The following is a 27,902-nucleotide window of genomic DNA, read 5'->3' on the forward strand; positions in this document are numbered from 1 at the left end:
TTAACTAGCAAGATCATGCTGCTGTTTTTGTAGATAGAATAGCAGAGCACAGTGCCATTAAAAAAAAGAAATTGAACTTCAATTAGCAGTATTTGTTCCCCTTGCTGCTGGGGAACACAGACCATTGGACTTTGGTTGGTTTACCACTCCTAATTGATTTCAAGAAAATCAAGATCCATCCTTACCAATGATGATATTTCTCTACTACAAGATCAGCAGTAAGAAAACTAAGGCCATTGCCTCCAAGGCAAGCATAGATCTGACTCTGATAGCCAATGGTGCTTAAGTCCTAGTCTTTCAATGGGACCTAAGCACACTTCTCTGATCCAGATTATGCTAAGGAAACAGGGATGAGACCAAGGACCTTTCAAAAACAGGTTTCCAATAGGCCTCAGGTTGAAGGTTTTGATTCCCATGTTTCCTGTGCTAAATATGCAATCAGAGAAACTTCTTTGTTATGGAAAACAGTTGCTAAGTGAAACCACAACTGTGCTTATGATCTTACTTCAGCTTTACTTTATGGTCATAAATGCAAGACTAAGGACTTTTGCATCACCATCGTAAATTACTATCACTAAACAAGACAGTCACTAAATGAGATCCACTTGTCATTTCAATCACTAATTGTGCACTTTTATCCATCTTCCCAAAAGATGAGAAGAAATAAGGTTATTATTTTTTTGGCAATTCAACACAAGTTGTAATCCTAAAAATATGTTTTCAGTGGGCTGAATATTACGGTTATTATGATCTGTAGGGAGACAGAAATACACAATCCTAATTCTAATGGCATTTAAATATACATGACAGGTTTTTTTTTTAAATGTGATGTTAAAAAGTTCAATTAGTTGAAAAGTACCCATAATGTAATGTTAGCAAAATCCAGACAATTTAAAAACACTAATATCTGTTAAAATAACATTCCATTTAGTCTTTTAATCGGTATTTTATTACATTCATATGGAATTCTGATAATAGCTCACATGGTGTTCAAGAAATGAAGGATAAATTCTACATAAAGAGCTGTTCCAGATTTTTTTCCCCAAAAGGAGGAATGAAAAAGTCTACAGTATAAATGTATAATTTTCTCAGTAATTTTGAAACACTGACATTCACGTCAACAGAAACTGAGAGTCCTATAAACATGGGTTTTCTAACAGAAACTGAAATGAAGGTTTGGGGGGGGGAGCAGATAGGCTGCAGCTAAACTTTTTATTTTTTGGGGGGAGGGGGGATTGTTAGAGGCCTAAAAGCAAAAGCATGATCCAACCAAGGTTCTGCACTCCTGAATAGGAATTGTATAGGCCTTCTGCCTTATACAATTTGAATTTTAAGTGCTTAATTTTGGCTGGATCACGTCTGCTTAGTAATGCTAAAGGCAACTTTTAAAGCAAGTAAGGCTTTCAAAAGATAACAATTTTATCAACAATAGCCAGCATATTTGTGATATTCCAAAAGTTTTTTTCAGTTTTTTGTTTTGTTTTTGTCTTTTAAAAAAACCACCATGTATAAAAGATTTCCAGTAAGAAGGAATCCTTCTAAAGATTGAATAGCTTGGCTCCAGGAAATATAACTCAATATTACTGATAATGAAAACACACATTGTATGGGGCCACTGTGCTTTCTAATTAGAACACAATTCGCACAACTGTTTTTCTGTTCCTTTGACAGACAAATCAAGGGTCACATCAAACTCAGCATTTCTCCTGTGCAAGCTACAGTGATGAGAAGAACTGTATAGGTTCTTGCAAAAGTTTCATTCATTTTTAGGGTACTTGTTGGATGTTACCAGAGGATCGTATTGGGCTTATTGTATTATTTCATCATTATAAATATGCTACATACACATATTAATATAATATATGTGTACATATTCTAGGTACCTTATATTGGCATATATGTTCATGCCAGACATTTTATTAGATTGATAAGAAAACACTTAATTGTATAGATCGCAGCTGGTGTAGCACTTAATGCCAATCCAATGCTTATGCAGTAACTTGGCATCAGAACAGACTTTGGGACAAAAACTCTCTTGCCTTGTTTTCCAGTTTCCTTGTGCATTCCATTTTGTCCCAACCAGAAGCAAAGTCTCCTGAATCAATGCTGAGATTTTAGGTCTATCAGTTTCTGAAGATACTTCTGTGTAATGGGCACAGAAAGAATAAACCGAAGTGTCCTGTGTCCCATCCGATAGCAGCCGTAGCCCACCAGTCCAAATATTGTTGCCTTTATAACAAACTTTAAGATTTTACTGGATGTGGATGGAGGAGGCACACTAAAAAGAGGAGACAGGGAGAAAACAAAGTTAATATCCAAACAGGTCATCAGAAAAAGGACCAATCATTATTCACACCAAATAATATCGTAGCTGCCATTAATTTCACAGGCTTTCATATATTAAATCCTCTACGTCAGGTGGTTCTCAACCTTTTCTTCACCACAAACACCTTTTAAATATCTTTTGTGGCCCGCCAGCGGCCAGCAGATTCAGACAGCAAGGAACTGGAACATGGGCCAGTAATTTTGAACAGTCACTAAATGAATGGTTGAAAAATCAAGGATTATTTGTACCAATATTTACCATATTTTTGGAGTATAAGACGCACCAAAGTATAAGACGCACCAAGATTTTGAAGAGGCAAATCAAAAAAGTTTTTGCACCCTGCAGACTCCTAAAAACGGTCCATTTTTTGCAAAAATTGACCCTTTTTTGTCAAAAAAAGGGGCATGAATAGCCCTTAGGAGGCTTATAGCGTGCTACTGGAGGCTGCCGGGGGGGGGGGGGGGAATTGAGCAAAAAATGGCCCTTTTTTCGCTCATTTCTGCTTTCCACAGCCCCCAGGAGCACTCTGGAAGCCTCCTAAAGGCTATGCATGGCCTTTTGGTGAAAGGGGCGGGGTTTCAGGAGGCCCAAAATGCTGTATTCATTGTATAAGACACACCCATATTTTCACCCTCTTTTCAGAGGGAAAAAGATGCGTCTTATACTCCGAAAAATACAATACGTCTCAATATCTACAGGTCACAAATATTTTTGACAGCCTGGAGCTCTTCTGTTTCGAGATCTCATTCCTACTGCTGTTTTCACCATTTGTTTAATGTAGGAAATTGCTTAATAGGCAGTGTAACAAATATTGGTTTTTGAGACCATCAAAAATATTGGGGTTTTGAGACTATCAAACCACGTTGAACATCAAACCACGTTGCACAACCCCTCTGGCTCTGATGCAAGCTCTCACTGGGTTTCTCTTCTCTCTGGTCTCTCTAGTCACTCTGGCCTTCTCTGTGGACTGGGCCGATAACCTGTCAAGAGTGCTCACAGCGTGATTACTATTTTGAGACAACCCAGGAGCAAAATACAGTTCACAGAGGTTTTGTCTTTCAAACGGTGGTTTATATACTATATATACATACATACACGTGTTAGCCAAATACCAGGCAAGCAATCAATCCTCAACTCTACACAGGGAACCACAATGGAGAGAGAACACGAGGAGAGACAGACACCCTTACATGACCTCTCATATATACGGCTTCTTAAAGTGTCAGTAAACCTGCTGACTCATCCTCATGTCATCATCTCGGTTTACAGCCTTACAGCAGCTGGTCAGCTATTAAATCGTCATTACCTTAACCTTTTTCCTATCTAACCAAGGCCATTTTAGCACAAGATAGTGTGATAATTGTACCTGTAATATTATAGTTTGCACCTATGCCTATTCAACCGCTTTTTTGTTTTTATTCTTGCCTCAAGGTAACCGCAGCCATTGTAACTTGTAAGAAAAGTAACTAAACCTAACCAAGAGAGAATTACCTCATTATTTCCTGGATATTCAAATCAGTGTTCCAGTTCTTTTCAATCCCTGGTACGTGACCCATGCCGACCACCCCAACTACAACAGAAGGGACGCATCTTCTAGGTTCAGCTAGGATGGAGACCAAAATAAACAATAATTGGCATTATCAAAGTTAATCATTTACAGCATTGTTTTAGGGGTTCAAACGAATGCATTGTTTAGCACAAGTCAATATAGGACCAACAGCACAGGATCTTGGGAGTTGTAGTTGAGCATCAGGAGATCCAGAGGATCTCCATCCTTAGTTCACAGAGAATGAAAGCAAGTCTCCCCGATACCAGTTTTGAAGCACAGATCGTCTGCCTGCAAAACATAATCTGTACAATTCAGCTTCTATTCTTTTCCTCCATCTATGATCGGGGTGAATAAAAATCGATGATGTTTTTTAAAAAAATAAAAAAATAGGATTTTTTAATTTAGATCGGATTTTTTGGATTTTTATTAAATTTATTTTAATAAAATGCTTTTGGAGTAAAAATCTATCTAAAGATAGTTTTCTATTTAAGATACATTAATAATTTAGTTTATTCAGTATGAAATGGAGCTTAGTTAAGCTGTATATTCTGCAATATTGGGACTGTCGGTGAGTCAACAGTGGGTCAGAGGAGCTGTGGGACAGAGATGACAATTGCTCTTTAAAAATTATGATTTAAAATTGACTTGATTGAAATCAAATCCACCCTGTCTATGATAGAAGTCACAGGATAAGCATTCCAAAATAGAAGAAGGAAAAAAGAGGGGGAAGAAGAGACGGAGGAATATGATTGTCACTCATGAATACATCTGATTATGAAGAGGTTTGAAGAGGTAAGCAGTAACTGGGTAGCAAATTTCTGGATCACTGGGTTAATTTACTGTCCTAAGTCATGATTTGTTCAACCAAGGTGTCTAAGCTAGATATATAAAACATTAAGTTCAAACTTGATAAGAAGACAATAACTGGGCTGATTCATTAGACTAAGCTAGAATGTCAATTGATTATTTTTATTTAGTGCAATGTATGAATCCAATCACTGGGAACAATGGTTCATGACTTACCAATATATGATTTGAAAATCATGGTTTAGCAGGATATGCAAAACCAGTCACTGAGACATCCATAAAAAGATACAGCTTTGATGCTCCTAGATCATATATAGATATGAGTATGCTCTCAGATTTGCTTCAGTCCAATTGTGATACTTAATGTGATATTACATATGTGAATAATCACATAATGATTCTAAATTTAAACAAGTTTATTGCTTCTTGGCCTTTTTGGCTGAGATCAAGACTGTTGTTACATTTTGATTTAATCAATTTTGACAATCTTGACAAAGACCAAAATTGCTACCTAAGAAAGTATTTAAAGCACTCCATAATTTAAACTCTTTGCTTAAGCTGACTCAACTGTTATCTATGCAGCTTTCCTGAGAAACACCACAGCATAAGAGCTGCTACCACTGTATAATGTTTATTCGGGCTCATGCACTTCAGCATACCTTCAGAAGCACGAGGTAGTTCTGTCCTTTTTGCAGCTTGCTTCAGCATGTAAGTCAAATAAATATCTCTTTCTGAAACAATCGTTCGGTGAAGATCTGGAAATTCTCCAATCATTTCTGCCATCATTTGCTCTAGTAAATCCTTTTGTTTGCATTTCTCCACATCATCTTTACTGAAACAAAAATGTCACAACGTCTTCATTATGTTCTCAGAGGAAAAAAAGGGAATGGAAACTGGAAACTAAAACAGTTATAGTGAAATAATAGCTAATTGATAAATTAAAGAAAAGTGGACAAGTAGGAATCAATCACACACATTAGAGCAGGTAGATTGATGTATGTAGTAGTAGTTTTTTCTTGAAATCTGCATAACTAATGTCAAAAAGAAATGAGTAAGCTGCCTTGGATGTTACCTAGAAAGCGATTTCTGTAGGGAAAAAATCTATGGATTATGATGGAATTTATATCAAATGAAAAATTACTGATTAACATGTTTGAGTCAGAAATACGACATTTTTGTTTATTAATCATTGAAAATTATTTCAGGTACAAACCTTAAATATCTTGACAAATAGGTTTCTACAATGATTTTATGTGTGTATGTATGTATGTATGTGTGTATGTGTGTGTGTGTGTGTATGTATGGTATCATTATGGTAAAATGGTATCAACATTATCCAATTTTGCACCAATAACTTTTTTCTCACTGATGGAACTATCATATTTTTCAGAGTATAAGACGTACTGGAGTATAAGACACACTAAGATTTTGAAGAAGCAATTTTAAAAAAAAGGTTTTTGCATTTTGCAGACCTCCTGAAACGGGCCCGTTTTTTGTCAAAAAAGGGACATAAATAGCCTTTAGGAGGCTTATAGAGTGCTCATGGGGGCCGGGGGGGGGGGCGCAAAATCAAGCAAAAAAAGGCCAATTTTTCACTCATTTCTACCCTCTCCAGCACCCAGGAGAACTCTGGAAACTTCCTAAAGGCTATGCATCACCATTTTGGTGAAGGAGGCGGGGTTTCAAGAGGCCAAAAATGCTGTATTCAGTGTATAAGTCACACCCAGATTTTCACCCTCTTTTTTGAGGGAGAAAGGTGCGTCTTATACTCTGGAAAATATGGTAAACTATTTATTTTTTTTAAAAAAGAGGAGTTCGGGATTCACTTCCTACTTATAAATTATGAATTACAAAGTACTGTTTTATAAAATATTGGGGGGAAAGATCTGGTGTTCTGTTTTCTAAATATCGGGGAAAACATCTGGTGTTCTAACTATAGTGAAAGAGCTACGGTGGCACAGTGGTTAGAGTGCAATACGGCAGGCTACTTCTGCTGATCACCGGCTGCTAGGAGTTTGACAGATCGAATCTCACCAGGCTCAAGGTTGACTCAGCCTTCCATCCTTCCGAGGTGGGTAAAATGAGGACCCAGATTGTTGTGGGCAATATGCTAACTCTATAAACCACTTAGAGAGAGCAAAGCACTATGAAGCGGTATGTAAATCTAAGTACTGTTGCTATAGTTCGTACAATATCAACTTGAATCCCAAAGTATTCTGACTGTACACTTTTTTAAAGGACTCATCCTCTACCACAGGTTGTAAAAGGTAACAAATGACTTCTATAACACTCAACTCAAGCAAAATTGTAAACTGCCCAGTCACTTATGTGAAATGGATGGTGTAGAAATTTGATAGATCAAATCTCTTAACAGACTTATACACCCCTCCACAGTGCTTTAGAGCATTCTGAGTGGTTTACAAATGTGAGCACATTGCCCTCAACAATCTGGTTCCTCACTTACCAACCTTGGAAAGATTGCTATAAATTATGTATGTAGTTTATAGATCCAGGAAACTATAGACCTATCAGCCTGACTTCAATATCAGGGAAGATTCTGGAAAAGATAATTAAGCAACAAATTAGCGAACATCTAGAAGTAAACAAAGTAATAGTCAAAAGTCAACATGAGTTTGTCAAAAACAGATCATGCCAGACTAATCTTATTGTATTCTTTGACAAAGTGACGAAATTAGTGGACCAGAGGGATGGCGTTGATATAATTTACGTGGACTTCGGTAAGGCATTTGATAAAGTGGACCATAACCTACTACTAGATAAAGTAGAAAAATGTGGGATAGACAGCATCACCACCAGATGGATTCGTAACTGGCTGACTAACCTCACTTAATGTGTAGTCCTAAATGGAACTGCATCTACACGGAGGGAAGTATGCAGTGGAGTACCCCAAGGTTCTGTTTTGGGCCCAGTACTCTTCAACATCTTCATCAATGATTTAGATGAGGGAATAAGTGGGGAACTCATCAAATTTGCAGATAACACCAACATGGCAGGAATAGCCAACACTCCAGAAGATAGGCTCAAGATACAGAAGGATCTTGACAAACTTGAACATTGGGCACTATCTAATAAAATGAAATTCAATGGTGAAAAAAGTAAGGTCCTACATTTAGGCAAGAAAAACAAAATGCACAGGTACAGTATAGGTGGTACCTTGCTCAACAGTAGTAATTGTGAGAGGGATCTTGGACTCCTAGTGGACAATCATTTCAATATGAACCAGCTGTGTGCAGCAGATGCAAAAAAAGCCAACAGAGTTCTAGGCTACATAAACAGAGGGATAGAATTAAGATCACGTGAAGTGTTAATACCACTTTAAAATGCCTTGGTAAGGCCACACTTGGAATACTGCATTCAGTTTTGGTCGTCACGATGTAAAAAAGATGTGGAGACTCTAGAAAGAGTGCAGAGAAGAGCAACAAAGATGATTAGGGGACTGGAGGCTAAAACATATGAGGAATGGTTGCAGGAACTGGGTGTGTCTAGTTTAATGAAAAGAAGGGCTAGAGGAGACATGATAGCAGTGTTCCAATATCTCAGGGGTTGCCACAAAGAAGAGGGAGTCAAACTATTCTCCAAAGCACCTAAGGGCAGAACAAGAAGCAATGGGTGGAAACTAATCAAAGAGAGAAGCAATTTACAACTGAGGAGAAATTTCCTGACAGTTAGAACAATTAATCAGTGCCTCCAGAAGTTGTGAATGCCCCAACACTGGAAGTCTTTAAGAAGATGTTGGATAGCCATTTGTCTGAAATGGTATAGGGTTTCCTGCCTAGGCAGGGGGTTGGACTAGATGACCTCAAAGGTCCCTTCCCACTCTGCTATTCTATTGTATTGTAAATTTTTCTAATACATTCCAATTGTAACCCAATTTACAACCTTTCTTGCCACAGTTGTTAAGTGAATCGCTGCCAGTGTTATGTTAGCAACATGATTGTAAAGTGAATCTGACTTCCTCATTGACACTTGCTTGTGAGAAAGTTGCAAAACGTGATCACATGACCCCCGGATGTTGCAACCGTCATAAATATGAACCAGTTGTCAGCCGTCCAAATTCTAAGCAAGAAACATGGGCATGCTGAAACTATTTTAAGTGTGAAAAATGATAAGTCACTTTCGTTGTGACTTTGGAATGGTCATAAAAGAATGCAGGACTTCTTGTAGTAATTAAGGGCAACGCAATGACGAGATGATGAAAGAAATATTGAACGTTTTGTCATTTACTTTTGAAGGCTTAATCTTGCAAGACTCTTCCTCTTTCAACTAGTGTCCAATCTGGACATCACAATGGTAGAAAAATATTCTTTAACTATGGTGGTAGCAATATAGCCTAAATTTATATAATACCGTGTTTCCCCGAAAATAAGACAGGGTGCTTGGCCTTATTTTCAGGGAGGTCTTGTTATTTTTGAGGTGCAGGAGGTGGTGAGCATGGTCACCTCATGGCTGCTGCTGTGTTGCAGTATTTTCGGGTATTTTAGCACATGCACTCAAAAGCCTGATTGGGTTTACTATCCGGGCAGGTCGTATTTTCGGGCAAAGGGGTGTACCCTTCTGCAAGAGAAACAACCTTTTGAATAACACTTGTGCGTATTCTTTGCACAGAGTGGAAATCTGGCTCAGGAGCAAGTTAGACCAGAACTGTTGGCAACAATGTAATTGTAAACAAACTTAGTAGGCATTTCTATTGCCAAGAATGGGCAACAGAAAATTAATAAAACAGCTGTTACCTTACTACGCTCACAGAGTGAGTGGGAGGTGTGGATGACTAAAAGTACACAAAACACATTCTAATTATAAGATGTCATTTCTTTTGACAGAAGTTCAGCCTTGTTTGGCTGTTAAGTTTATGTCGTATATGGTACAGCTGAGCTACCACTAGGCACAACTCCTTAGACATTAGACTTTATTTCACATTATTCCTATATCAGCACAGCCAAGATAGTATCCAAATGGGCCTGGTTTGCAGCTTGTGTTAAGTGTGACAGAAGAATTTCATTAACTATCTGATTCAGAGTTAAAAAGCCACACTGAGAAATAAGATGAAATTTTGGGATGATATAGAGCAGTAACAGAAAAAAAAAAAGATGTGCCATGAGTTAAATACTGCAAAAACTTTGTATCCAGATTAAAACATTTGATTCTGGTTGCTTTACTCCATGAGCAATAAGGAGAAATTGCTCAATAAGTGCATGAATTGTGGGATGACAGGTGCTTAGCCTTGTCTCTTTCATCATTTAAAACCATTTTCTTTTTAACATGCGCATGGGCGTGTGACTGACGCTTCTGCGTATGCGCAAAAGCATCTGGGTAGGTGGGCGGAACCTCCTGCTGCTGCCACTACTGGTTCATCTGGTCCGGGGCGAACCGGCAGAAACCCCCCTCTGCAAATGATGCTTATGAGCTAGATCAAACAGCCTAGGTAACACTCTTGCACAAGCAGCTAGTAAGACTTAAATATAAAAACAGATTAGTTGCAAAAAGTAAAAGCAAATCTATTTTTAAAAGCACTAGAAGTTCACGAAGGCAGCCTAGTGCACAGGGAAGTAAGAGCTCCATCTAGTCAATGACATGGTAGTGGTCATTCTGAAAAGATTTGAAGATTAACCATTTTTCTGAGACTCTAATTTTAGTTTAACCTCTATGTATTACATTTCCCTTTCGAGTTAAAACTACCCTTTTAATTTCAAGAAAGTACATAAAATGAATAAAATAAACTGTTCTAAATTTCGGCTGAAATTGCTGATTTTCTCAAATATGTTTTATATAATTAGATCATACAAACTGGCTATTTGCACCTTTTACTGCAGAATATTTTGAAATGCTTAAATATATTGTACTGCTTTGAGTTACATTTTAAATGCAGATTATTTTTCCCCCTGGAAGTAAAAACAAGAAAGGCAACTTGTTAATCTCTGCAAATGATCTGCACTATTAGTTAAAAGATAACTGAGGCATACAGTAGCATTTATTTGTCTAGTAACATTCCACTACTTCAACTTTCCTTAAGATTGTGGTAGAATAGTAATTCATGTTGGAATAAATTAGTAGTAGGATTCACTTAGGTTTACCACTGGTTTGCAACTGTGAATGTGCATGCTAGCGTCGCACGAGCCTTTCGGGCATGCATGCGGCATCGAAAACGAGGCTACATAGCACGTTTTTCAGCTGGGGCGGGTGGGCAGGCGCACGCACAGTTTGGCGCTACCAGTTTGGGCAAATTGGTCCGAACCGGCTGAATATCACCTCTGGAATAAATATTTTGTATATGTCCTTTTTCATGCAGTGTATGTTTTACCCACCAAATTGTTATATTTTTCCTGTGAGTTGCTATATAAATACTCTATTCTAAACTAAAGATTTATATCCTACTCGGGAGCTATTACCAAACCTTAGTATACCTGAATACTTGCCCTGATTTTGCTACAGAATTAGCACTAAAACATGTTAGCTTCATCCACTTTTTCAATGCATTTGCAAATATTTGCACAAGCCATCTTGTACACCCCCCCCCCCCGAGAACTAGGCAATATGTTCACTGTTTGCCACACTTATGCCTACCTGATTGGATCAGACAGGAAACAGAGGCCCCAAGCAAGCTTTATTTTTTGCCAGACAGAAAGTGCAGCAATGGCTCTCTTGAATGTGACTGGAATAGGTCTATCTCCAAGATGAAACTTGCAGAAAGGCACTTTACTCGCCTAGAACAGGAATCAGATTAGCGCTATATAAGTTTCTAACAGCAAGGATATACAATAACAGAGACATCAATGTTCATTTTTATCTTCGTTTACCAGTAAAGACAAGCTGCCCATTGGAAGATCCAGACATGGTTCAATATAATAATAATATTAAAGTTTGTATTTTTGGATCTACTGAATACCCAAGCCAACCACAACCCAGGTTCAAGAGAAAGCTTTTGCTAGATGTGGCTTCCTGCCAGTAAAATAATAACCAGATTTTATGTGGTATAAATGAAAATAAATGACTGGGGGTTTAAGGCTCAGGGCAAATTAAAAGACTGAATGGGTCTTGTGGGGGTGGATGGGTTGCAATAAAAACTTTTTGCAAGTAAAATCATTTCTGATTTTCCAAAATTGCTAAAATGCTTTAGATTTAATTCAATAGGTGGTGACTAAAGAAAATGCACCTATATTTTGTTTTTATACTATACAGACTGAAGTAGCAGCTAGACTTGGAACTAAAAATATATGGGATCAACCACACCGGGACGATTCATTTCATCGATCGAGCGAATCTAGAACACTTTTTGGATTCTGACTGCCAATATCTAGTAAGGCAACACCACTGTTTAAATTAAATTGAATGTTGGCTATATTTGTCTCTTTCATTTTAGTTATCATCTATTAGATATGTTCAAGGGTCCAATTTTCACCGAAACTTTAGACAAACTCCCGCTAAGCTTAAATGTTCAAGGCAGGCTTGAAAGGTGATTGTGATTTGTGACTTTCGAGTTGGCTTCTGACAAACAAAATCAATTGGGAAAGCCTAATTCATTTAATGACTGTGTGATGCACTTAACAACTGCACAATTTGTTTAACAGCTGCAGTGCTTTGCTTAATGACTGTGTCAAAAATGGTCATAAAATCAGGTCCATGTGATGACTCACTTTGTTACCCCATCAATTTATGATGGAAGTTCTAATTTTGGTTGTAAATCAAGGACTACCTATAGAGATTTCAATCTGAATTTTGATCACGTGACCATGGGAATGCTGCAATGGTCATAAGTGTGAAAAACAGTCATAAGTCACTTTTTTCATTGCTGTTGTAATTTTGAACGGACACTAAATGAACTTGTGTAAGTCGAGGACTACCTGTATATTGAAATCTCTTTCAAATTCTTTGGCTATGCACCAAATAACAATCCTTACAGATCTTTGATATTAGCACTGAGATTGAAACCTATAGTGGGGAAGCACAGACTTCAATGGGAGTCTAGGACAACTCGCCGTGGGACTATTCAAAGCTTATTAATTATTACATTTACATACTTTTTTATAGGTGACTGTGTTTTCGTTGAAATTATTGCAACCCTTGTATTTCTGGATTGACTTTATTGTATTATCATTAGTCATAGTTCAGTTGAAATTAGCTTTTGTATTTGTTGAATTGTCCTGCGGTGAGTTGTTCCATGGCGAATTGGAAGCAGCGAGTTATCCCATTTTGTTTGATGAATATTTTTAAAGTTGTTTTGTTTTTTTAAAATAATTTATTTCCATTTTTAAACAGTAGAAATTGAAGAATCTGATGAAATGAATGGATATCTCAATTTTTTTAGCTGCTACTCATTTTTATAATTCATAGTATTGCTTCAGGGGAAAAAAAAGTATTATTATTTTTATCTTAAACTCACCTCTTTGAAAGCTTCCCTGAATTCACCTCCGGGAGCCATTCCTAATTGTTCCGTGATATGCGCAGACACTTTCAGCAGCAGCATTTGCATCAATCCAGACATGAGCCCATTCTGACACGGGGGAGGAAGAGACATCATTAAAATGAATGTGTTATTCTTGAACTGAATAGAAGAAAAGGCAAACATAATTCCATTAACAGTCTTGTGAAAGCGGAAAAATAGTTATTCTACTATTTGGAGCTGGCTTGCTACCAAATTTCCTACAAACATATAAAGTGTGTGTGCGTATGTGCACTCACGCACACCCACATACACAGCCATTACGGTGGTGATGATGAGCGAGGAGCACAGTGACAAGTTCTAGTCCTACCTTAGACATAGAAGTTGTCTCTTTCAGCCCTTAACAGGGAGGTCAAAAACCAGCCAGCACTGGATTAAAATGATAGTTTATGTTATTTATTTGGTCTCTATAGTTGCCTATCTCATCAAGTGCTGTTTTGTTTTAAACTGTTTTTATGTTTTATGATGGGTGCTGCCCAAACGGTACCAAGTAAAATTGTTACTGTGCATGGCAAGCAACCAGGAAATGGGCCCCTTATCACAGGGGTCCCCAGCCCCCAGCCTGTAAACCGGCACCGGACCATGGCAGGCCATAAACCAGGCTGTGCAAACAAGCAAAGCCCTGTCCATTCGATGAAGACAGCACGTGAAAGCACATCCTCCGGCCCACAGAAAAACAACCAAAAGATTGGGGCCCGCTACCTAGGCCCCTGCACCAAATCTTCACAATCTTGCAAAAGGCCATCAGGATTGGGGTCATCCTAATACCTGAAGGGAGAATATTCCAGAGGAGAGGAATGCTATGGCAGACAATGCAAGTCTCCAGGTTCTTTCTACCTGGCATTCTTTTGCTAACAGGACCTGTAAAATGCCCAATGCACCTGGCTGAATTGGACGGGTAGAAACAACCAGGAAGAGACAGTCCTTAAGGGAAACATGGCCCCAAGCCATGAAGGCTTTCAAGGTGACTAGACTATCCGCGCTCAATGAGATCATCATTTCTTTAACTAAACAGAATGGCCATGAAGGGGAGGGGGGGGGGAAGCAGCGGGAGCAGTAGCAACTTCTAACTTCCTGCCAGCTTCCCCATTGACTTTGCTTGTGGGATTCAGGCAGAAACCTTCCTTCCTTCCTTCCCCTTTCCCTTCCCCTCCCCTTCACAGCAGGCAGGGCTTGAGAGACTGGCTGAGAAACTGTTATGAAACATTGAAAATGAAGATTATGACTGCAGCAACAATGCAGCATCAGCCTGTAGTACTGCAACAATTTCCTCAAATTTCATTCCCTTGGAGGTCATGCGTCATGGATTTTGGATGCATTCTATGTTAGCCCATTTGAGGTATCTTGATTAAAAAGTTGTTGCCCTATAATGCACCATTTTACCCAGTTAAACGTTATGACAATGAGAACGTTAGTAATATATAGATAACAGTACCCTAAATTGCATCTGGAAACACATTGGTAACCATTGCAGTTCAGGAAGCAATTGTTTTATAATGTGCCAAATATCCAACATCCTTTATTTCCTATGAAGCTTCAGAATGCTCTACATGGGCAACCCCATGTAGAGCACATTGCAGTAGTCAATACAAGAGCTAAACAGACCGTGAATGATTATGAATAAAGCCTCAAAATCCAGGAAAATTTCAACTGGCACATCACTCTAATGTGTGCAAAGGCCCTCCTATATATGATCCATAACATTCAGTGAAGAGGTCTGCAACCTTCACTGATTCAGACTAATGATAATTATATAGATAAAATCCAAAGGTTACTAAAAACTCTTTAGTCATCTGTTAGAAAAATCAAAAGGGAAGAAAACAGTTCTAAAATTATCTAACTTGTTCTAGCATAACAATGTTTATTTCAACCTTCTTGTCAGGGAACAGTAAAAATAATTCCCAAAATAAATCAGCAATTGAATGGTCCAACACAGCATACAGCTTATTTTCTTGTTACTTAAAACAAAAAGAGGTTTCTTCATTTTTTAAAATTGCTGATTTTCTACTTCAAAAACAATTGTGTAGCATTCTGCTCCATTGCTAATAATGTTATGGTCTTAGTTGATTTCTGCTGCCATCAGACCACACATTTACATTAAGACAGAATTTCTAGATGTCATTGGTACATGTTGCTATTATTCATATGGTTAATCTTAAATTCGATTCACAATCTGGGACTGGTAAAAATTTAACAATTCAAGTTGTTGTGGTTGTTGTTATTGTTATTAGCATATGGCATTGTTACAAGCAGATCACAATGGAATTGCAGAGTAGTAGTTGGGCTTGCCAAGATACCAGTCCTGTTGTAGTACACACTTCTGCACTTCCCAAGGAGCTCCACAGGAGGGCAAGCTGGCTTCCCGCCAGAGAGAAAGACTAGTAGCCTTTTCTGCAGTGTCACCCAAGGCCCCTTCCGTTTCTGGAACTGCCTCACAAACGGACACCGCAAATGGGAAAGTTCGGACCTGTCATCTGATTGGCTGCCCAGAGCACACCAACTCATCTCTGCACTAAAGTGGTACCTATCTATCTACTTGCATAGAAAATGCTTTCAAATTGTTAGGTGGACAGACACTGAGCAAGTGACAGGAGCTTACTCTGCCACACAGTGCTAGGACTTGAAATGCCAGAGCTGAGACCACCTCCACAGTCATTAAGTCAATGAGCCACCGTGCCTCCTATTGGTGCATGTTAGTATACATACCCAAAACTGAACAAAGTTCTACATTGCCAGTTTTTATGAACTAAAATATTCAGAGAACAGCACTGCAGACCATACTACCCTGTTTCCTTGAAAATAAGATCTCCCCAGATAATAAGCCCATTTGGGCTTTTGAGCGCATGCGCTAAAATAAGTCCTTCCCGAAAATAAGCCCGACCCAAAAATACTGCAACACAGCAGCAGCCATGAGGTGACCACGCTCACTGCCTCCTGCAGCTCAAAAATAGTAAGACCTCCCTGAAAATAAGGCCAAGTGCTTATTTTTTTGGGGGGGGGGGTGTCAAAAGAAATTTCAGGAAAACACGGTAACACTTCAAACAGCTTCCCCTTAAATCATTTCATTGTTATATATTTTATCAGTTTTTCTTTTAACCAGAGTTCTTTATTGACAAAAAAAGAAAAAAGGATTACATTTTCTGTTTTCAAATGTATCTTAGAAAATCATTCTGCTTTAGGCACATGTTTTCTAGGCATTTGTTGTAACTTTTAAATGTCGCAATATTTGCAATACGTAACAGGAAACAGAAACTATTTCTTTAGGGTGAGTCACAGGTTACTGATCACCCATTCTCTGCCCCTACTCAATAAGGAACAAATAGAAATGTTTAGAATATGAAGTCCAGTCTGCCAAGGCTATTATCGAAAACCAGGGGGTCACAATGGGTTAGACATGACTTCGCAACTAAAAACAACAAATCTCATACACCCAAAATAAGTGGATATTATCACGGAGGAACACATACCTGCTTTACAGCTTGCTGAAGCTTCTCCAGGTTGATTTCTTTGGCTTCCTTTAGCAAAGTTTTTTCATCCATTTTTAACATAGAAACTCTATACTGGCACAGCTCGACCACAACCACATCAGGCTGGACCTCCTGTATTGTCTGCAAGAGATGGATTCAGGCTCAAACCTACAGACAAAATTAAAAAGAACCAACCTGCAACTTTCTATACTAGAGTGCCGAATAGCCTCATTAGAGACCTCTTTAAAAACCCAATTAAAGTATAATAAATGTTTATGTTCTGTTTTGAAAACTTTACAAGTTTAAATAGCTAAATGTAACAACATTATTAAAATGACTTAAATTATCTTTTTAAAAAAGAACGTTTTTTAAATACTAGTTTTTCTAGGATTCTTATAAAAGTCAACAAAAGAGGTAGAAGACAACCCTTCTTTTTATGTAAAGAAAGGAATTCTATTTTTTCCCCACATCAGGATTTTTGTCCTAAAAAGGTTTTCACACACTCCACTCTTCCTTTAAAGCTTCAAAGTTGCACTAAAGCCACAAAGAGATCCTCAAGCTGTATATTATTCATAGATTTTGTTTTTATGCTACAAAAACATTTTGACAGAAACTTGAAACAAAGGTACATTCTCTTCAACCATAAAGAATTTTCTTTTCTTGCATTTTACAAAAATATGCAAGATTTCTTGAGGAGACTATTTAAATCTATTTTTTTTAAAAAACAAAACACTGCAAATATCAATAATTACCTTTACTACATCTTTTTTGCTGCTATCGCTAAAGTGGGCCGTACCAACGACGTAAACTTTGGAGCCCTCTTCAGTTGCAAATTCTGTCACGGTGCTTGGAAGGCTGGGCTTCTTTTGTCTCTTCTTCATCTTCATCTCCAGAAGTATCTTTAAGGCATCTGCATCAGCTTTGTGTATGAAAACAGTGACATTCATTCCAAATATTCATTGGTTACCCTTCAAAACCCTACTGTCTATGCAATGGAAGTGACTGGATTAGACTTAAGTTTACTAGACTACTTTTACTAGATTAACCTCCATTTTGGGTTGTGAGCTGTGGAGACAAAAACAGGAAGGCTTCAGAATGTATAACTAAAAACCATGCCATTCACTCTTTTTGTGCACCATTTTGAATCTACTTGCAAAAGCTTTAGCATCCTCTCCTGTTGCTTCAATGCCATAAAAAAAAGCTGTGTTAAGGGATTCCAGGTGATTCTTTGAAGGCATAATAAACAGTTCAAAGATGTAATACAGTTCTATACAATCCAATTTTGTTGCATGTCAACAATAAAAAAAGTCATACCAAAGACAAGATGATTCACATTTGTCATTCTCTATTCCAAATCACTAAATTGGAGAGAGGGGTGGCATTTGGGGGTTCGTTGAACTGGGCAAAATCATAGCTAGAGGATCGCTCGAACCCGTGCGAACTCTCAGGTCAATCCAAACTAGAAGTGCTGCCTGGATTGGCTGAACTGGTAGTAGTGGCGGTGGGAGGATCCATCCACCCGCACGCTTCTGCGCATGCGCAGAAGCATTGCGCACGCAGACGAGCGGGACCATGCTCAAACTGGTAGTAAAAAAATTGCCAACGTATCAGGACATTTTCTCCCTTCCCTAAACCGGGCGTGGGCGTGGCAGCGCATCACAACCCGTTTCTAACACATCAAGCTCTGACTCTTTAGGCTACAGCAGTTATAAACAAGACATAACTTTCTCTGAGAAGCCCTAACTCTAATCAAAACGGCTTTGAAAGAAAACTATGAAGCAAACTGGCTTTTCAACAGTAAAACGTACAAATATTTGATGCAATGTCTGAAGCATCTTCTGGAACATCGCCTTCTGCATTAGGTAAGGGTTCGGGTTCAGCAGCAATCTGCATGGAATAAAAATAAAGAATGCAGAACAATTTTTTTTTAAAAAAATATTGTTTACATTCCAGTTTACACCATTCAAATTCATTCACTGTTGGTATTGGTTGTAGGTTAAGAAACAAGTCAACTTACAACTTCAGTTATTTTACTGCTTGGAAACAGGCTGTAATTAAAAAAACACAGGAAATGCCAAGTGTACAGTATATGGATAGTTTACAACGAACTTACGAGTTACAATGAACTGACCTAGAATTATCGTTGTGGGGATTATTAAGGGATCACCATGTGGTTGCGCCTGATTTTACAAGCCTTTTTTCTCATGGTTGTTAAATGAATGCAGTGGTTGTTAGGCGAACCCATTGTGTACAGTGGGTATTATTTTTTTTTGCCAGAAACCGGAAGCAAATGTTAATTTCTGGCAAAAAAAAAATGCCATAAATCATGCTCATGTGGCCGACAGGACTCTGCCAACAGCTATAAATATGGGCTGATTGCCAAGTGCCATAAATGCGACCACTTGACTTTGGGGAAGGGCAGTCATTGGATCTTTGAAAATAAGTCATACACCACTCTGAGGTGGTTAACTGAAAATATGAGTCCTAAGTGACTAGTCCTAAGTTGAGGACTATCTGTACAGTACCTACCTGAAAGCAACAATATTGTAACATATTAATTAACAGTTAGCCATAATTGTACTGAGCAGAGGTGGTATTCAGCCGGTTCTGACCAGTTCTGGAGATTTTGAGTAGTTCAGAGAACCAGTAAATACCTGTGACCCAACAATTGCGCGATAGACACATGCGCGCCGACAAAATAGCACCAATTAAAATGCGACGTCAAAATTGCGACAACAAATTCGTGACGATAAAATCGCAACGACAAAAGCGCGATGACAAGCACAATAAAATCGAAAAAATTACTGTTAGGGTTGGGGTTACTCACTGGCGCGATTTTGTTGTTGCGCATTTGTTGGCGCGCTATTGTCAAAAATCAATTAGCATTTTGTCGGCGCTCATTTGTCCATCGCGGTTTTGTCGGCGCGCATGTCTATCGCGCATTTGTCGGTGAACCGTAAATACCATCTCTGACTGGCCCCACCCCCATCTATTCTCTGCCTCCCGAGTCCCAGCTTATTGGGAGGAAATGGGGATTTTACAGTATCCTTCCCCTGTCATGCCCATCAAGCCATGCCCACAGAACCGGCAGTAAAAAATTTTGAATCCCACCACTGGTACTGAGCATATGGCAGGTGAGGTTTTTTTCTCTTCCTTTTAGAGGTGAATGGCTTTAAAGGGATGGTTCTCAACCTTCCATTTAAATACATTTTGGCCTATTTGCCACCAAAAGATTCGTTGGATGGAAATCAAGCACACCCTGCCCTCTCCATTTGAAGCAACAGGCAAGGATATAATCCCATTTCCTTAAGGCGTCAATGATAAATGATTAAGGGAGTTGTGTTTAAAAAAAATAAGATTTATACCCATCTTTTTATTCAAATGAATGTTCAAGGTTTAATAAAAACAAACCCAGAGTGGCAGTATATAATGCTACAGCTCTCCGGGTGGAAGGAAGTTCTATTGAGGATTTCACTTTCAGAATGTGTATTTTGTTAATTTATAGTGCCCTACAGGGCAAGTATACACAAGAGTGTAGCCTCTGATACCCAATTTTCAAGGCCTAGTAGATAGATAACCTTATCTTTAGATCAGTCAGTCTGTCTAATCTAACATTTTCCAATTTAGTGCCTGTTGGGAGCTATGAAAGTTTAAGTTCAACACATCTGGAGCGCATCAGGTTAGCTTCCATCTTCTGCTTGTACACTGAAAACAATTGCTAAATATATACCAGCAGAGGTATATTCTCCCACCTACATACCATATTGCAATTTGCAAATTTACCTCTTGCTGTTGATCCCCCTCCATCGCTGGAATGTCCCTTATTCTTACCAATCAAATAAGACCTACGGAAAAGGAAAAGAGAAGCTCTCAGTACACTGTATTGACAAAACTTAAAATATCCAATCAAAAAGTACCAGCTCAAGCCACTAATCAGGGCTCATCATAAATGTCTGCTTAAACTCCTTTGGCAGGCAGTTCTTTCAGCCAGCTCCCAGATGAGAGGGAGCCTAAATCCAAGCAGAAAGCAGAGAGGCAGCACATTAAGGTAGAGTGCGCTCCTGAATAGAAAGGAGCATGGTAAGGAGCACAAGGTGCTCAGAGGAGTGAGAGAAACCCTGGGAAACTCGGTAAAGGCTGCACATGAGTGTCTCTTCACTCTCCATTCAGAAATTCTGCCTGGATTTGGCCAAGGAGTATTCGTAGCTCCTGATAGAGACTTCCAGGATCCCCCCCCCCCCAAAGGCTCCTTACCTGGGATTCTGCCCACTTAATGAGCTATGAGATCATTTAACAAGCATAACTTGGAGTGCTGGGTTTGCAGTCATTGAACAAAGCAGTCACGTGGGCATCTTGTTTAATCACTTTGTTCAATGACCAAGATTCTGGTCTCAATTGTGATTGTAAAAAAGGGCCACCTATATTATCATTATCATCATGACCATCGGGGGGGGGGGGGTAGCATTCATGAATGGAAGAAAAAGAATGGATATGGACTATGATAGCAAATCCAGGATGTCAACTCCCATTGTATTCAATACAATGTTACTTCCAGCTCTTTTGTTCGGGTGACTTAACATAATACTGCATTGGGAGTCAATGATAGTTAGACTAGCAAACAGTAAAGTTGTACAGACTCCTCCTAGGTTTTTTGGCATATGGCATATGGGACAAAAAGTTTGAATTGTAAATAGCTGCAATGTAAAGTCATTAGAATGGAGTTTAGAACATGGGAAAAATGTATTCTTCAAGAATAATTGTACCTTAAAGATTGTTTATGGAAGTTGCATCAGGAAGAAACCTTTTCCAAGATTAAAACAAAGTATCAGATTTACCTCTAGTACTAATTGCACACACAACAATATCACGGATAGCACATCAAGTGCCCAAACTCATTTGTAAGATGGTGCCATAGAGTAGAAATTAACAATACAGAAGAAACAGATTCTTTTTCATAGAATTTAATGTTCTCATTTAATTACTGACTTAACATTTATACCTATAATTAAATCAAAAATGTTATTAAATATCCCCTTTGCTGAAAGACATAACATTATGACTAATACTATTTTTAGATATGCTCTGTTCCAAATGTTAATTTCTAATGTCCCGGAACATACGCAATAAATCTGTACAAAGAAATCCAATAATCCTTAAATTGTAAACAATAAATTGCAAACAATTATTTGCAAATGTGAGTTGGGTAACTAGGACCCTGCTAAGGAAGAAGCCTAAATTTTCACTACAGATTTGACTAATTTCAGCCTTCTGAATTTAACTTTGTTCATATTTGGGTACACCCACTCTTTTTATTTATTTGGCCTTTATGGAACCAAAAAGTGGTATTTAATGGAAGAAGTTAAGTTATTAACTGTGGCTTGCAAATCTGACACACTGAAGTATAATTTTAGCTAAATAATTCACATTTATACAGGTAAGTCCTCAACTTACAACCACAACAGCCCAAAATTTCTGTTATTGAGACATTAGTTAAATGAGTTTTGACCCATTTTACTATCTTTCTTGCTACAGTTAAGTGAATCATTGCAGTTGATAAGTTAATAACATAGTTGTTAAGTGAATCTGTCTTCCCCACTTTTTTGCTGGCGGAAAGGTTGCAAAAAGTCATCGCATGACCTTAGGACACAGTAACGGTCATAACTATGAACCAGTTGCAAGTATCTGAATTTTGATCACAGGGATGCTATAAAGATTGCAAATTTGAAACATTGTCATAAATCACTTTTCCCAGTGCCATTGTAATTTTGCACAGTCACTAAATGAATTGTTGTAAGTAGAGGACTACCTGTACTGTGACCTTCAACTGCACTCCTTTGCAGCTACAGAGAATCAGTCAATATGTGGTCATCCACCACTGGCTTTCTAAGGCTGGACATTTTTGAAAGTAACAATCTGCTGTTCTGTTTATTTGTAAATATATGCTAACTATCTAACTGTACGTAGTCCCTAATAAACTATGTAATAAAATCAAACTTAACTCACGCCTCTTCAATAAAAAATACAATTAAACAATTTGTACATCCCATTGCTAAAAAGCAGAAAACTATTGCAAAATTCAGTTAAAATTGATCAATTTCCAAGAATTCATCCTACCATTTGCATATTTGCCATTCTAATACAATATGCTGTTTTTATTTTAACACCACAATTCCACATGAGCTGTCTATCTGCAAGTTTGGCTTTAGCACCATTTCTCTTTGCATAAAACATCCATGCTACAGTTACCATATGTTTGCTCTTTATGAAATAGGACTCTTTCCAATTGTTAATTATCTCTCAGTATTTCTTTGTCAGCAAATTTTCTTATTTGATACTGACATTTTCAACAATAAGCAGAATATTTCTCATTCATCTTTCTTAGTTATAATTTTAATGTCTGACCAAGTATGTCACCCTTTCTTTGAATATATGAAAGAGAAAATCCAATTTCCCTTTCTCCAGAGAAATATCTGAATCTAAATTATTTTTTTGTTTTAAAACAAGCTATACAAATTTGTTATTATTACTTTTTCAGATTCTGCGCTAGTCCAGTACAGCTGATTAGTTTTAACTTATTTCAGTTGAGTTTTCAAACCATGGATAATGACATATCTAACTTTCTCTAAGTCACCACATTGATTCCTCTAGAAAAGGATTGTTGTTTTTTAAATTTTCAAATGTTAAAAATTGAATAGCCCTAAGAAACAGTCTGGTGGTTAAAGGCACTGGTCTAGGAACATATTCAAGTTTACCCTCAGCCACTGAAACTCCCCTTTGGGACGGTCACAGTTGTTGTGGGAAAAAAGGAAGAATGGTGTGTTTTCAGACTGCTTTGAGCTAGCCAAGAGGAAATACAAGTCTTCACAAATGAATGGGTAAATAAATGCTATTCCCACTGATAAAAGTGATAATAACTGGCATAACATATTTCTGTAAAGATCTCATATTCCCAATCAATTTGAAATCAGTTTGGTCTTGAGATTCTACTTGCTCTCTTTTACCAACTACTGAAAGATGACTATTTGAAAACAAAGGTTTTCAAACCAAATGAAGTGAAATATTCTCCCAGATAATTATTTTTTTAAATAAACTTAATAGCGTACTATTCTCAGAGGTGGAGACCCTTTGAGAACTGTATGCAACAAAATTAATTTTAATGTGTGCAGATTAGTGTACATTCAAAGTGACAATAAAGTTAGTCTAAGCCTAAGATTTCTACAAAAATAATCAAATTGCTTTGGAATTGATCGAGTTTAAATCAAATAAAACAGAAGCAGATCAGCTGCTGGTATTTTTGATAAATGAAAGCAATAATGGTATATACTTTTATTATAGGCTGCAAAATACTAACCTGCTTTGACTTTCTTTTATTTTAGTATATAGCCAAAGGATAAGATCTCGGTGCACTTTCCACTTCATTGACAGGAACAGTCAGCTTTTAATCAGTGAGTAGTCATGAACCCAAAGTTCACTTCCAGGACCAAGAAATAATTGATGCTGGAATTTGTACCCTGTCAAACTAGCTCATCTTCCAGGAGTTTATGCAACATCTGCTGTGTTTTCCAGTCACCATGAAACCTGTTAGACTACAATTCAACTTAAGTAACTTTTTACTTAAGAAAAGAATTGTTACTTCATAAAATACAGATGTAGTAAGCTCACCAGATGCACAAGAGGGAACTAAATACTTCATTTTCATAATGCATAGTTAGTCATGAGTCAATTCTGGTTCCTTAAATGCAAGGAGGGGGGGCATGTATATTTGATGTGTTAAAGTAATCTTTCCCAACTTGGTGTTGTTCAGGTTTGGGATTACATGTTCCCTTAATGCCAAGATGACTACTGGTGAGACAGATGGGAATTGTAGTTCTAACAAATCTGGAGAACATAAGATTGGAGAAAGAACATTGCAATATACCCCATACAACACACATGAATTTCTAAGAGGTGGTAAGAGACTAACAAAATAAGTATCCCTTTTCCCCCAATTCTTAAGCCAAACACTTTGGTACCTCTTTTATAAATTTGGAACCTTTTCCAAAAGTTCATATACTACTATATACTTAAACAGACCAACCTGCAAACTACCTACTTCCAGGTAAATTTCCAGTGGTTACAGTTGACTCACATCCCTGCATTGAAGGGATAAATATGTTTTCCATCTTTGAATAACTTCTACTGACAAGTCAAAAATGGTTATTACAGCCACTTTCAAAGACTGCAAGTGAGTATTACAATCACTTCACAATTATAGGACATATTTAGCAAGTACCTCTGTAAAATATTCTTCCCATAGCAACGTTTTCTAATTAGCTGAACACTTAAATGAGTTTCATGTATCATTTCTTTCCAAATATAGTCAATTACACAATGACCTATTAATGTTCAGTATTTTGCACTGGACAATATACTAGAAACTGTATTATGAATCACTGCATATACATTTAGACACAAGAAAGCAAAGGTTGCAATACATAAGCTTTGAGCACAACAAAGAAAAAATCAAATCCTAGAACTAGATCACATAGAACTGCCTTCTAGTGCTGTATCTAATGTTTAAAGCTACTGTATCTTACTTTTAGTATAGTATTCATGAAATAGAACATGGGCATATAGTCTCCCCCCCCTTTATATACACACATACAAACACACTAGATACATACATATTAAAATGCCACATTAAAAATGGTATAGTATTTATATATTATCATGCCACTGCATCAATTTCCCAAATAATTCCAAAACAAGCCCATTATTACAATGGAAAAGTCATTTTAGTAAGGGGATGTGATCTTGTATTTTTTGGAACGTATTAGTAACAATATGATTTTAAATGCATATTGTTCCCTTAAAATCTGATTTTTTCTCCAATTCAATTTCTGGCAGAATGGTGTCTTTCTTTATTAAAAGTGCTATTAGTACAGGGCAAAAGGAATTACACCCATCATTCTACCAATGTTTGCTGCCAACCTATCATCAGCGAGCAATCGAAACTGCTTTTCCAGTTTCTACAAAATAACACATATTTCGGGGGAGCTAAGAATAGACAGGCAAGGTCCCCTTTTACCCTGTCACACATTATACTATTGTCATTTTCTATCTTTGGGAGAGGGGGGGAAAAAGAAGAAGGAAAGTTTTATTTAATCAAAACTCCCCAGCGCCATATGCCACTGCCGGGGTTCCTTTGCCTAACTTTCCAATTAGGCTGCCTCGTGGGAAAACCCCGAAGAGGCTTTTTACCTAGATAAGTTGGGAGACGCTAGAAAGGAGGGGGGGGGGAGAGTTTAAAGGTACAACAAAGCAAACATCCCGTCCCAAATAATACACAATAAAGTAAAAGCCAGCTTGCTCAAAAACTTCCACCAGGATTTTTTTTTTAAAAAAAATATTAATTTCACACCTCTCCCCTCCCTTGGCATTTGGCCATTTTGGAGAAAGGGAAAGGGGGGGGGTGCTTGAAAATTAAACCGACACTGTCCCCTATTGCACAGCCAAAACCTTGTCAACGACGTGCCGTAGACACACCAGGAGGGACTCGGCCAACTCCGTAGAGCTCCAAGCAGAAATTAAGCAGGAAATACTAACTACCTCGCCCCTTACTTACTTTCCAAGCTATGCCGCTCCCCGACAGGGAGAAACCTTGGGCGTTACGAACCACCAGCTGAAACTCAAAGCGGTTCCGGGACCAAACTTAGAGAAGAAAAAAGTCCCCAAAGGGAAAAACGAGTCCTCCGGGGACTCGCGGCAGATTAAGCTGACAACACGTTGTATTAGTCATTCATATGGGAGGTGGAGAGGTGGGGGGGGAGGAGGGAGGGAGCCGCCGTGCATTCTGGTAGCTGTAGTTCAGCCTCGCTTCCTGCTCCTTTCCCCTGCGCGGCAAAGGGCGGAGATTAGAAACGCCAACTACAGCTCCCGAGGTGCAGAGCGAGACGCATGTGCGCTGACTCTCGGGGGCGGAGAGTGGTCAGCTTTGGCTTTGGAGGGTCTCCGTGGGAGGGTTTCTGCATGGGTGGAGAGATGCGTTCTGGGTTTATCCATTGAATTCAATCCGTAGAGCCGCCCATCTCTGGTTTTAGGAGCTTTTCTCGGCCATCAGCTGCTTGTAGAGGATTGTTGAGGAAAGTAGTGTTTTCTAGGGCTTTATAGCGACTTTGAGACGTGTGGACTTCGATTCCCAGAATTCCCCAGCAAGTCTTCTGGCTGAAGTCTTCTGGGAGTTGAAGTCCACATATCTTAAAGTTGTTAAGGTACTACTGGGGTAAAACAATACAGAGTTGTGATACTTCTGCTCCTTGGTCTTCCATAAGGTAATACTTCCCCTCGCAGGTATGTGCTAGTCGTTCCTGACTCTAGGTGCTCATCTCCATTTCAAAGCCAAAGAGCCAACGTTGCCCGAAGACGTCTCTGTGTTCATGTGGTTGGCATGACTAAATGCCGAAGGAGCACAGAAGGTTGTTACCTTCCTACCAAAGGTGGTTCCTATTTTTCTACTTGCAGTTTTACATGCTTTCAAACTGCTAGGTTGGCAGAAGCTGGGACAAGTAGCTCTGTTACGCAGCGCTAGGGATTCAAACTGCTGAACTGCCGACCTTTCTGATCGACAGTGTCACTGAGCCACCGAGTCCCTTATTGATCTCCCCTACGTTCTGTTAAATCAGTGGAGTTTGTTTGTCTTTGAAAGTGGAACAAGCACTGGAAAAGGCTATACAGAAAGGCTATAACTTTCTGTATCTCTTTGCTGCTTTTTAGCACTCCTGGATTTTTGCAAGTCAGATCTGGAAATGACAGGTTTATTCTTTTTGGCGAAGATGGGTGGGGTTATATGTGTCCAACAAGAAATGCTGGAATGCCAGATAAAATGCAATCCTAGGCTCAGATTCCATTGAGTTGAGCCTTCTAAGCCATTATGGAAATGTAAAACCCCCCAAAGGAGAGAGAGTCTATGTAGGTTCAAGACTGAGACATACATGGTAGCAGATGATGTCCACTTATCACTAAACTCCTGAGAGGAGTTTTCTGTATTTATGTCTTGGGAGGAAGAGGGAGTGACATCAACAGAGAGGCCAGACAGAAATGGGATGTGAGAGATGCAACACAGCTGCTTAAGTTCCTGTAAGACAAGCTGTCTCAGCATGCCCTGAACACTGGAATTCCCCCCATCCTGCCCCCACTTTCTTTCAAAGCTACATCTAAATACGGCGGTGCTATAATTTTAGGTGCATTTGTTGTTTTCTCCTTCCAAGTAAGAAGCCCGGTCAGAACAGGGGGTCCCTGCTTTGGGAAGCTACTGGT

At 38.5% G+C, this 27,902-nt stretch overlaps 1 protein-coding gene across 1 annotated transcript; it reads right to left on the bottom strand.

Moving 5' to 3' along the window:
• Positions 1–1,224: 1,224 nt before the first annotated feature.
• On the bottom strand, positions 1,225–26,347 carry TRABD (TraB domain containing). Its single transcript, XM_014054796.2, has 10 exons — positions 26,212–26,347; positions 20,391–20,452; positions 18,416–18,494; positions 17,360–17,526; positions 16,608–16,748; positions 13,081–13,191; positions 11,265–11,404; positions 5,342–5,514; positions 3,818–3,929; positions 1,225–2,278 (listed from the first exon to the last, which is right to left on the bottom strand). Exons 2-10 carry the CDS (start codon positions 20,412–20,414, stop codon positions 2,101–2,103), a joined length of 1,125 nt encoding a protein of 374 aa, XP_013910271.2. The 5' UTR covers positions 20,415–20,452; positions 26,212–26,347; the 3' UTR covers positions 1,225–2,100.
• Between the last annotated feature and the right edge of the window lie 1,555 nt (positions 26,348–27,902).

The sequence above is a fragment of the Thamnophis sirtalis genome, unplaced genomic scaffold (genome assembly GCF_051295495.1).
Source record: "Thamnophis sirtalis isolate CommonGarterSnake01/CBP01778 unplaced genomic scaffold, rThaSir2_p1.2 scaffold_9, whole genome shotgun sequence".
Classification (NCBI taxonomy): Eukaryota; Metazoa; Chordata; class Lepidosauria; order Squamata; family Natricidae; genus Thamnophis; species Thamnophis sirtalis.